The sequence below is a fragment of the Lactuca virosa genome, chromosome 3 (genome assembly GCF_052849685.1).
Source record: "Lactuca virosa cultivar CGN04683 chromosome 3, Lactuca_virosa_CGN04683_v6, whole genome shotgun sequence".
Lineage (NCBI taxonomy): Eukaryota > Viridiplantae > Streptophyta > Magnoliopsida > Asterales > Asteraceae > Lactuca > Lactuca virosa.
In genome coordinates, this window is record NC_136428.1 from 38327762 (window position 1) to 38340844 (window position 13083).

At 37.2% G+C, this 13083-nt stretch overlaps 2 protein-coding genes across 2 annotated transcripts; both read left to right on the forward strand.

Annotated features, from left to right (window-relative positions):
• Positions 1-9945: 9945 nt before the first annotated feature.
• Positions 9946-11623, forward strand: LOC145165505 (mitochondrial carnitine/acylcarnitine carrier-like protein). Its single transcript, XM_079084242.1, has 4 exons — positions 9946-10101; positions 10210-10299; positions 10458-10849; positions 10926-11623. Exons 3-4 carry the CDS (start codon positions 10458-10460, stop codon positions 11437-11439), a joined length of 906 nt encoding a protein of 301 aa, XP_078940368.1. The 5' UTR covers positions 9946-10101; positions 10210-10299; the 3' UTR covers positions 11440-11623.
• Positions 11624-11754: 131 nt separating this feature from the next.
• MSP2 (microspore-specific promoter 2) lies at positions 11755-12821 on the forward strand. Its single transcript, XM_079084243.1, has 4 exons — positions 11755-11958; positions 12049-12213; positions 12285-12455; positions 12562-12821. Exons 1-4 carry the CDS (start codon positions 11881-11883, stop codon positions 12688-12690), a joined length of 543 nt encoding a protein of 180 aa, XP_078940369.1. The 5' UTR covers positions 11755-11880; the 3' UTR covers positions 12691-12821.
• Positions 12822-13083: the final 262 nt, after the last annotated feature.

Below are 13083 nucleotides of genomic sequence, written 5' to 3' on the forward strand. Positions count from 1 at the left end.
TCTCATTTTGACTATCACTTCTGAATAAGAGATGCCTCTTTTCAGAATATGTCAATATGGTCCTTCCAAAATTAGCACTATACTTCCAACTGTCACTGAGCAACCAATCTTTGGTAAACCTCAGATTGTCCTCGACAATTGCTTAATCATTTTAGTCATATCCAATTTTAGACCTTTTCCCTTCTTAATGCCTCTGGGCATTTGGAAAAATTTAGAAATGACAAATATTATAGCACATGCAATCGATCCTGTACCCAAAGCAAATGGTACACGATTCATGATGTCTCACATAAAGACATGATTCTAGACCAGTCTTTTGCTACAATATTTTTATTTGCCATGTTTTCAAAATTTGACTATGAAGAGGGATGCCGTAATCATAATCGAATTTTGAGAACGCAATATATAGAATTTCCTTAAGTTGAACCAATCCAACATGAAATTCATATATATATTCTTGACTAAAGATGATTAAGGTCTCAATCTAAGCCTTTAGAACTGAAATGAAGTATATCCTCTCCCTTAATTATAGCAAAACAACTTTTTCAATCCCTGCAGCCTCACGAATTGAAACTTTTGTTTTCTATAATTAACATTGCTAACTTGCAACACTAACAATAATTATCATGCTCCCACTAACATGATGATTATTAGCATAACACTTATGCTCCCACTAGCTTTGACATGTACTCAGAAATCAGCTGGACTTCTAGAAATCAATACTTTATTGACTTTCTTACCAAAGTTCAGATTTCTGATACGAGATGCTTTGATAAAACTTTATCAAAATCATACACCTTTCCTTAGATAGCATGCATGTGTGTCTAAACAATTTCAGTCCTATGAAAAGGGATGTCGTAATCATAGTCTCAATTGTTTAGACCTTTTGCCATCTGCTTCAAATCTACTTGGTGGAAGTGTTTCCTCACCATCATTTTCATGAATCGGAGAGAAACCTTATGACCCTTAGATTTTATGGTGTATGTGTTCTTATCCATGTGAATCGTCAAAACCATAGTCATAAGACAAGGATAATGACAAATCCAAACTCATATGGACTGAACTTATGCAATCTTAACTTCTTGCCACCTGGCAGTACAGGGCCTGCCATTGCTTCCAAGTTGTTATGTAACCAATTGAGAACTTTCAGAACTCCTATGCAAAGCCAACTTTAACTGGAATGGGCACAGAATATGTCAACACGATAGGTTATAAACCTCAAGTCATGTGCTAGTGAAGAACCTCAGGTTTTATTCTTGATTAGTTCTTGAAATTCTTTTTAGGATCTTTAAGACTCCCACTATCCTCTTGACATATAAGACTATCTTGCCAAATATTCAAGAGATAGTGCATATTCTTTATCAATACAAACACTTCACACAATTGGCCTTAGTTGGTCTTTGTTTTATCCAAAACATCACAACTTACCAATTTCAAATGTACAAGAGTAGGACACTTTTACTCTTACATTTGACAAGTGTTTTAAACCTTTCTTTAAGATATGTCACTCAAGTTACAATCTTGGAGTATGACTCTAAGAATTGTTTTGGAACGAAGTATGACTCATCTTCCTGATCTAACCATTTCAACAATTCATGACTCCTCTTCTTAGTCATAAGAATGCACTAAGATGACCTTTAGAGGACTAATTGTGATATGATTTCTAAATCATTAAGATGATCACAAACATGATACTAAAGTACTCTCCCATCTTTTCAGATTTGAGAAACTTTTATCTTTCTGCCTAATTTAATTCTTCCCATTCGTTCTGCCATACATTGAGACTTTTCCAATGTTTCAGAATTATACTTAAACTTGTAAGTATAACCATATTTACTAAACTTTAGTAAATCAAATAGTCTTAACGAGCTTTGTGGTGGACATGACCAGTGCACAAGAATGTGTACTCGATCCCTTTAGTCCTTCACTTGACTCACACATCCATGTGAACAAGTAATTAGTCTTGATTTTCCAATGCTTGAAAGTTCTCATTCATCATACTATTCAACTTGCATGATTCCAAGTTTCGGTCCAATTGAAACTTGGGTGATGAGAAACTTTCCTTATTTGGTAAATTTAGACACTACCACAAATGAAAGAATCAAATCCATTTTCCAATATTGCTATCAATGGAAACATATAAACAACAATTTTTCACAAATGCCATTGTAAGGATACGTAAAATAAATAAATCAAAACTGTTTTTTTTTATTTTAAAACTTCCGGAAAAACTTATCCTTACAATGCAAATGCATATGAAAAACTTTTTGTTATCTATTCCTAAGCAATATATCATAACTCCTAAGCAACAGCTCAAAATTCTGATCACCGAACCATGCGATCAAAAACCATCTTCGCGATCAGAATCAGCATATACTTCCTTTAAGTTTCTTCACTTTTCTTTGATTCTTAAAACATCAACATGTGACCATGTCACATCATGTAATAAGAATCTCATAATAGAAACTTAACAGAGTTAGATAGTGAACTTTACCTGAAGCAGAGTCAAACTTCTTGACTTGATCAACCTTATGATCTTTCAGGTAAATAGGCAGCTTCGCAATCAATGCCCCTTCCTTTGGCAAGAGAAACATATGGACTCACTGGGAATGGTACATGGGACTATCGCAGACTTAGCCTTTCTCTTTACCATTTGGTCAACCTAGTTGACTATGGTCAAACCCTTTCTTTGGGATGAGAAGGCTTTTCTAGATATCCAATGTTACCATTGTCAATGTCCATTGGGAAGTTGATCTCCTAATCAATTTGCTTTACTAGTCCTCAAATCATTGCTGACCAAGCAAATAGATAAGATCATTAAGGGTCATGTCATAGTCTGTTTCATAGTAGTCCCAAAGGAACTCACTAAGTGACTTAGAAAGTGATTGAACATCCAACCTTCTCAAGACTTTGACACCCAACTCTCCCGGCTTGTCAATATGTGACTTCATCTCTAAGATGTGATCACACATAGACTTTGCTTGCCATTAGGGCTTGAGTGACCTTGAACTTGTGGGTTAGGGAGAATAATTGGAGGAGGTGGAGGAAGAGAAGTATGACTTCCATGAGCCAAACTCGGGAAGTCATATTCATTAGGAAAGCTTGGTTTGGGAAGATCATTGTTGTCTAAACCAGACATCAACAATGGGAGAAATTCACGTAAAGTTGATTTAAGTCCTTAATATAACACCCAATATGATATATTAAGGCTAGGACCCAACAAACTATTTTATAACTTGGAAGAGGGATGCCGTAATCCAAGCTATAAAATATTTGAAGGTAGGTGAATGACGATTCACCAATTTCCACCAAGATAAACGAAATGTATTATTAGGTTTTAATTGGTCTTGAAACTCCTAGATTCTTTTGAGATTCATTGAACTTTTCAATGGCATGTTTCAATCTCGAGTGTGCCCTTCAGGTTTTGTGACTGGGATGCCGAGGATCACAAAACAAGGTGTGAAGTAACCATGCAAATATCCTTGGTACCCTTAATATTTACCCCTCAATCGATGTGCCAGTTAACCACACACGCTCCAACGATACTATGATAAACATTAAGTTACCCTTTGCCTACCTTGTTAAGTCCAGGTTAGTGTGCCGGTTAGCCACACACGCTCCACTAACGGCTTAAACAAAGTGCAAAGTGTAATTTCCTGGATTAGCACCTTATTCACATTTTCCTAAGTAACTAAGATTGGGAATTAATAAGTGTTTAGTTACTTAGTATTTATCATTAATACTTTTAATGAAGGGAGAATTATAGTCCTTGTCCTACCCGTTCGGCTAACAACCCTCCACCGGTCAAGGAAGCGGTGAGTGAGAGTGGACACCCATTAAACTGCCATTTTATAGGCAGTAACCTTATACCCCCCTTATAGACCGGCTTCGTGAATGTGGCCTACTAATGGTAAGACGACTTTGCTCTTATACATATATATATTATTAACTTATAATATTATAAAGTATAAGGGTTGAATTTTAACTTTTAAAATTCTAAGGGCTAGTTTGGAATTAAAGTATACATGGGGGGTAACTTTACAAATTCCAAAACTTGAGGACAAGTTTTGAAACCTTTCAAAACTCTTGGATTTTTCATAACTTATGAGACTTAATGACACTTTAAAAAGAAAAACTCTTCACTTTCCATAACTTGAGGACAAGTTATGGAGTTCATAAAAACCATTAAGATCAAATATTCCAATTAACACAATAATCAAATAATTTTTCTATGATCTAGATTAAACTCATAAGTAAAGATAATTCACATCAACAATTTTCAAGAAATTAGATAATCATATAAACTAATACAAATCTTGAAACTTTGACAATTATCCTTTGAAGACTCTTGGAATTCATAACCTAAAGAGTTAATAAATAAGACATTTCACATCCATAACTTATGGAAGTTTCAAAACTCTTAAGATCATAACTTGAAAAAAAAACTTTTGAGTTCCAAAATTTGATGACAAAATTTGTAACTCCTTAAAACCATTTAGATCAAACTTTTAAAACAAATAAAATAATCATATCATTCTATCTTTTAATAAATTGACCTAATTCAACTCTTGTAGTAAAGTGACTCAAATTTTATAAATAACTAGTTTTTTCATAAAATCAAGTAATTATCATAAAATTTGACAAACTTCATGTTTTTTTTTTCCTTCAACTTGAAAAAAAAATACATTTGCATCAAATATAATAGAAAACAACCCATGGCTCTGATACCACTGTTGGGTTTTGAGCATTCTAACACTCCTATGGTGTACATGCAACCCTATAAACCTTGGATCTATGTTTTCTCTATTATACATGCAAATATTAACTATTCCAAGGTTTCATCCTAACTAGCATATTATGAAGCACCTATACTACAAAGTTCTAGTTAGATGACATACCTTTTGATGTAGCTTGATGTCTTCAAGCTTTAAGAGCTTAGCCCCAATAGTGTGGAAGCCTCAAATGGAATCACAAATCACCAAAACACCTTGGAAGAACTTGAGAGAATATGTATGCACACTAAAATCGGCCCACTCTTATTTTCACACACTTGTGCCAATTTTGTGAGCCAAGGACCCCTTTATATATTATGGAGGATTAGGGTTACATCCATGTAAACCCTAATACCCATGAACTTTCATTTACATAGGATCCATGGGTTAAAAGCTCCATGGACCATCCATGAAAGCTTAGCCCAACCTAAATGAACTTGGCCTATTCCATATATATAAGAGTCCATATTTAATTAGTTCTTTTTGATCACTTAATTAATTCTAAATTAATTCTTGATCAATACTAATTAAATAATATGATTCCATATTAATATATTAGAACTTATAATATATTAATATAAATCATAAATATACTATTCTCAAAAGATTATCCATATAAATTGTGCCGGTGAAGTGCAACCCAAATGGACCATGCCGGGTCGGGTCAAGTACATACCAAATATAGTTATGGACTTAGACATTAATCCAACACACATAACCACATACTGGGCTCCCGCCCGCTGCATTGGGCCTCGCCCGCTATCGGACCCCGTCCGCCACCAGGCCCCGCCTGGCTTCGAGCCCCGCTCGGCGTACAGATCTGTTTTCCTTAGGCCCCGCCTGTCTCCGGGCCCCGCCCGCTAACATATACTAGCATACAATCATATCACAACACATAACTAACGTACTCTACTGGATTACTGTGCTAAGGCCTCGCCCCTGTCCTGCTACCGACGAATCATGGAACCCCGTCCACGCTCCTACTGATAGTCAGATATGGGCCCAACCCACACTCACTATTTTCCTAACATGGTCCTCGCCCCTGCTCTACTGCTAATGAGGTATGGAACACCGTCCACACTCCTACTGATAGTGAGATACGGGCCCAGCCCACACTCACTCTTTTCCTAACATGGGCCTCGCCCCTGCTCTGCTGCTAATGAGGTATGGAACACCGTCCACACTCTGCTATTGGTGAGATATGGGACCTCGCCCACACTCACCTCCCTACCAGGCACATATATGTATTACACAGACAACAAGTATAACTATCATACAAACCATTCCTTGGGCACCCGCCCGCTAACATTGGACCTTAGTCCCGAATGTCATACTAGCATACTGTGCCTATGGCTAACCCCCGGGTCTTCCTACTCATAACTACATGGGCCGGCATTGTGGCCGTAGACCCATTCACACAAAGGGAAACTCACCTCAAACTGTTGAAGCTGCTGATAACCCTCTGGCTGCTGACCGACACTTCTGAACCGCTGATCCCTCGACTTCCCGAACTATCAATACCCAAAACAACATTCAGACCACAATAGTCCAAAAGTCAACCCTGGTCAAACTTGGTCAAAGTCAACGGTCAAAGTCAACTTCCAGTTGACTCGACTCGCCGAATTGTTCTACCAACTCGTCGAGTCCTTAGTCCTCCAATTCCAAAACAACCCCGACTCTACACGTCGAGTCTAGCAACAACTCAACGAGTCCTCCTTCAACCATACACTCGGGACTAACTTCAACCGACTCGCCGAGTTCATCCTTGAACTCGTCGAGTTCATCATCATCCCATGAATGTCCAGACCATGAATCGCCGAGTTGTATGAACAACTCGTCGAGTCCGCCTTCATAACTAAGGATATTGCCCCAGACTCGCCGAGTTCATCCTTGAACTCGTCGAGTACGATGATCATCCAGACCATTATGGACTCAGGCTGGCTGAGTCCTTAACCAACTCAACTCACACCCTTAGCATGAGGGTTTCAGGGCAAGAAACTGGTCCGACTCGCCGAGTCCCAGAACGGACTCGCCAAGTCCCTCTATGTCCAACCCTATTCAAACGATTACAGACAAGCTCAATGCATCCAAAATCCAGATCTAGCCTCTAGGGGTCAGGATATCACACAAAGTCACCACCTTTGCACCCATGCATGACCCTTTTTGCTCAAAAGGCCAAAACAACCCCTTAAACCTTGCATGGGGAGTCCTAGGGGCATAAAGCTCCCACCTTTATGCTTTCCCTTCTCTAAACACCTCTAGATCTGAAGGGATCCAGCATGGGGACGTCCAAATCCCACAAAGCATCAATCTTGGTCCAATATTTCATAAAGAGGGTCATGAAGAGATCTAACAATTAACAAGGCAAGGAAGGAACTTGATTACTAAAATGAGCAGCAAATGAGAGGAATCTTCTGGATCCACAACCTTCCTCTTGAACCCTCAACTCCTTCTTCTTCTTCTAGACTCCAAGAACACTCAAAATCCTTCAATAATGGCTCACACACTCAAAGAGAGCACTAGGGTTTCATGGGATAGCTTCTGGACAATGGGGGCTACAAATGAGGCTGATAGAAGGAGAATGAGATGCTTAAATAGGGTACCAAGTCCGGAAATTAGGGTTTCCCAACCTAGACCTGACTCGCCGAGTCCACTCGCCGACTCGTCGAGTCGGCCACTTACTCTTCCACCCGGATCCCGCTTCGACTCGTCGAGTTCTTCCTTGGACTCGACGAGTTGACCCCTTTGACTTAGGGTTTTCCTTTCCTTTCTTGGCCTTTCTGATTCTGGGTGTTACACAACTTAGAGGGGTGTTTGGGATTGCTTTTAAACTCTAAAAGTACATTTAGATAAAAGTGTTCATTGGCTTATGATGATGATAAAATAAGTTTTTTAATAAATTATCTGGATTAGCTTTTGTTGTTGCAAAAGTTAAAAGTGTTCGCCTTAAAATTTTATTTTAAAGCTATTATGGTTAAAAAATTAAAAAGAGTTTCAAAAAGTCAAGTTTTACATACTTTTTAAATATCATTTTTGAAGGTTTTTTAAAACTAATGGAAAAATCATTTTGAAAAGTTCTTTTAAGATTGTCAAACACATTTTTTGACTTGTTGGCTTTCCAAAAAGCCATTAAGTCAATAATTTGTTTTGAAAAACAATCTCAAACAACCCTTTATTCCCCATCCTAGCCAAAAACCAATCAGGAAGAATGGCTTCGACATTTACCACCTCTTCCACGTCGTCCACCTCCTCTACCAAAATCTAACGCAACCTCCAACGTCGGTCACCTCCTCCATGCCACCCTCTCTCGAACATGGATCATCTCTAACACTTGATGCCCCTCATTTTCGTCCATCCTCTCATCGGTTCCCACTTCCTCATTTTCCCTATCGCTGACATTCATAACAACAATTCTCTCCTCCCTTTTATCACTTGTTCTTCAAACTGACCCCATTATCTCATCCCCTTTTTCAATTCATGTAGATTGTTCATGGATTTGAAGATTAGATAAGACTAGTATATGAGGATGAAACAAACGAGAAATGAAGTAGGCTGAAAGAATTGGTAATTGTGTGTGTTTTGCAAGTGAAAATAAAGGAACAAACAAGATTTTTCAACCCTTACCCCTTGGTTTGTGATTTGGATGAATCATCGCTTCCCTGACTTTTCTTTGGATGAATAACACTAATGTCACCCGCCTTGCGCGGCGCCACGTTTATGGCCATTTGGGATGATGTTCATGCGTTAAAAGCCTAGCTAACTTATCCCCACAGGTGCCTTTACGAACCCATGCCACATGCCTAATAGTTTTATGTCATGATTTTCCATATAGGATGTCCACATGTAATTTATTGTTGACATGGCAAAATAATTTTTTTACTTGGACCGAAACTTGATTTTTTAACCAATGTTTATATTTATAACATCAAGTTTTCATTTTCTTATTACAACATTGTACTTCTAGTTCTTTTTATTAAGACATTATACTTTGAATAAAATGTATACAAAAAAATATTTTCATGAATAAAACATGTTCACCAAAGATCACCAATTCATGTTCACATAAATTTAAATATGCTCACAAATTACTGTTTCATCGACATACTTCGCATCCTAGTTTGTAATGGCCAACAATGTCAAATTACTATGTGTAAATAAAAAATAATTTGAAAGTAGAATGTTATAATAAGCAAACAAAAGTACAATGATATAATAAGGAGAAAATGAAAAGTATGTTGCTACTTTTTTGCATTTAGCTCTAAAATTATACTTTCATAATACAAATTTTATATCGACTATACTGTTAGGTAACCAGATTAATCCATAATTATTATTCTATTGCAAGAATTTCAGGTGCATTGGAAGAGAACATACGAGAGCTATTCAAAAGCATACAAAACTGCATATTCTATAATCTGAATCATCGAAATCAATGCAATTGCTTCAAAAAGAGAAAATTTTCGCCAACACACGGAAATATAATACATTATGTGTTTTAGTTAATTTGGCGAGCTAGAAGACCAATCACGCATATCTCAAAAGCAACAATGACGTAGAAACTCAAAACTTTCATACAACTATACAAGGTTGAGATAGCATCTCAAAAGTTAGCGATGATATTTATATCCTTCATCTATGTATACTTTTGTCTACTTCTTCATCTCCATTTTCCATAAAATCACACGTCAGCATTCATAATAAAAGATTTATTTACTTTACTTATATAAAATGTCCAATCCAAAATAGTTGTAACAAAGATAAATAGACAAAAAGTTCATATTAAAATCGATGTGAATGGCATCTTATTGATCATTCGAGGAACAAACAATGACTGTTAACAAAATGAGACTTGGTTAAAAACATAATATAATGTTTTAATTTAAAATATTAATATAAGACAATATTTAGTATATTAATTTGTTGTGGAGAAGTTGGTAATTTCGCACTCACCAATGTTTGCCACATTCAGACGAATCTTTGGTGTTTGCTTGCCTTTCGATGGCCACTCCCCACCAAACAATTGCGCCAAAATTTAGCAATTTTTTGGTGAGAGGGAGATTAATCGGTGAATCTGGTCCTCAATTCTTCTGTATTCTCTTACAGGTTCATTTCTCATCTCCCTCCGTATATATGTGTTCCAACTCACACCAACGCAATCCTATCTTGTCCATATCCCTCTTTGTGGTTCTCAAATCTTTAAGATTTCAATTCCCCACAAACCTCTGTTTCTATTACCATCATCTCTCCATATTCGTCAAAAAAGATTCCACTTTTCAAGATTCATGCCTCAAAAGCTAATGGGAACTCACCAATAACTAACATCCGTTTGGTATTTTCCATTCTTTTTACATTTTTCACTCTTTCTTGTGTCGATTGAATCGAGAATGGGCACTGTCTTTGAATGCCCATCAACATTGTTTTTCGTTATAACTTTCAGGTAGAATCGTTTGAGGTATAGGAGCAAGATTTGCTCAATTTTAACTTTCTTCGATCAATCTCAAGTGGGTTTATCAAATAATCTGTAAAGGTATGATTTTTATTTCAAGAACCATGAACAATCACCTTATTCTCTTTTTGTTGCATTAAATATCTCAATTTGATGTTACATTGATGAACGAAAAGGTAAAGTTTAAATCTTGAGGTTGTATGGATAAAAATTGGTTACCCAATTCGATAAATTTACAGATGGGTGACGTTGCAAAGGACTTAGCCGCCGGAACGGTAGGAGGTGTAGCACAGTTGGTGGTTGGACACCCTTTTGATACCATCAAGGTGAAGCTCCAAAGTCAACCGACTCCACCACCGGGTCAACTCCCCCAATACTCCGGCGCCATTGATGCTGTTAAAAAAACCTTGGCTGCTGAAGGTGCAGGAGGTCTATACAAAGGTATGGGAGCCCCACTTGCCACGGTGGCAGTCTTCAATGCGGTGTTGTTCTCAGTCAGGGGAAAAATGGAGGCCATTTTAAGGTCCGAACCCGGTGCACCATTGACCGTGAAACAACAGACCATCGCCGGAGCCGGTGCTGGTTTTGCCGTCTCCTTCTTGGCAACCCCAACTGAGTTAATTAAATGCAGGTCTGTTTACGAGGGAGTAAATTAAGCTCTACAAAGTTCATGTTAGTTTATGACGCAACCTGTTTCTTGAATTTAGATTGCAGGCACAAGGTGCAGGTGCGGCGGTGGCAGAAGGTGGTGCAGCCGCGACGGCGGCGTTGAAGTACAGTGGTCCAATGGACGTGGCTAGGCAAGTGTTAAGATCTGAAGGAGGGGTAAGAGGTTTATACAAAGGAATGTTTCCCACATTTGCTCGTGAGGTCCCTGGAAACGCCACCATGTTTGGTATCTATGAAGCTCTAAAACAATATCTCGCCGGTGGAACTGATACTTCCGGCTTAGGCAGAGGCTCCCTGATGATGGCCGGAGGGTTAGCCGGAGGTGCGTTTTGGATTTCCGTTTACCCTGCTGATGTCGTCAAGAGTGTGATCCAGATCGATGATTATAAGAACCCTAAATATTCTGGAGCAATTGATGCTTTCAAAAAGATTCTTAAATCTGAAGGAGTTAGCGGTTTGTATAAAGGTTTTGGACCTGCAATGGCACGAAGTGTCCCTGCTAATGCTGCTTGCTTTCTAGCCTATGAAGTCACAAGATCCAGCTTGGGTTAAAATTAAAACCTATGATTTTTAACATTTATTGTACCAAATTATTTATTATTTTTCTTTTATGCTTCATGGGGTTTTCTTGAAATCCAGTGTTATCATGTTTTATGATAACTTCTACCTTGTGCATTAAACCTTGTACACCGCATATTCCAACATCCTTAACATGATTTACCTTTTTACGTTTTTATCTTTCATTTTACATCCCTAAAACAACGCATGTGCCTAAATAAATTCACATAAACCTTTGATTAATTCTTTTGACTGAGTAATAAACTTTGCCATAAAAAACTCCATGCATTTTGTTGAGTCAACAGATAAAAAAGGGAAAGGTTACTTTTAACAGTTCCAAATAAACTTGTATGACTTCCCGAATATGAAGGCACACAAGTTTATAAATAGATAAACATGCATGTGTATTAACAGTTCTACGAGACTGTAAAAAAAATGGTAAAAATGGACGATCAGTTGCAATCTCACTCGGCACTACCTCTTCTTTCAAAACCCGATCGCATGGATTCTTTCGTGAGCATGATTTCCACATTTCTCAAATCAAAATTCTATTTTTGTTTAAATTCGAAAGTTTAATAAATTCTTTTTGTTATATATGTGTAGATGAAGCATATCAGAAAGCACCCTAATTTATCAAGATGGCGATATATTTTTAAATTTGGAAGAAAGAACAGTGAATGTGTTCCATTGAATGAAACTATTGCGGATGTCAACAACAAAAGCTATTTGCTAGATAGGATTGAGTCCCTTGAAGATCGTCTTATTCAGGTAATATTATTTTCTTTTTTTGATCATAATCAAAGGTGAAAATTTATCTTCTTTTTTGGGGATTATTTCAGCTTTCTTTAGAGATTGAAACACGAAGAACATCACGAACATCAACAACAGCATCAGCAATTCCAGGGACACGGGAATTACCGATTTCTTCATACCCTGTTTTCAACAATCCTAAGCCAAAATGCAAGCGTGTAGCTTCTGATGTTCCCATTAGCACTGGTGGTGAATTACAGGTATGTTTAAGGACTCATTGTATAATTTGATGAAGCAAAAGGGCTTGAAGTGGAATTTCAATATATACGTTTTTTTTTAATCGTTGGTTGTATGTATGAACTGAAGAGATCTGAAACACTGAATCCGAAGCAAAAACGGAGGAATGGAAAGAGTAATGTCGAGAATTGTAAGACATTCAAGAATGGGAAGAATAAAGCTCACAGTTGGCCACACCTAAAGATATTAGGTTGCTAGTACTTGTTTTATTCTAGTCTTTTGATTTTTTTTTTTTTTTTTTTTTTTGCACCTTTAATGTTTTTATTGTTTGCCTTTTCTACATAAAGAATTATTAAAAAAAAAGTTAATGGACTAGTTAATGGTGTTGAAACTTATTTAATAAATTGATACGATACCATTTTTTAAGGCTAAAGAGAAGGGTTAGTTTGGATGGGGTAGGAGAGGAGCAATCTAATTTCAATCAATTTGACAAATATGATGTCATATGATACTATAATCTAAGGTTTAAGTATTTAATAGTGTTTAGCACGTGAGACTTGACATAACCGAACAAAATAAGCCTCTTTCAGATAGCGTTTGGTACGTACAGAACAAGATCGGATGTTGAGCGTGCCAAATAGGACTATTTTC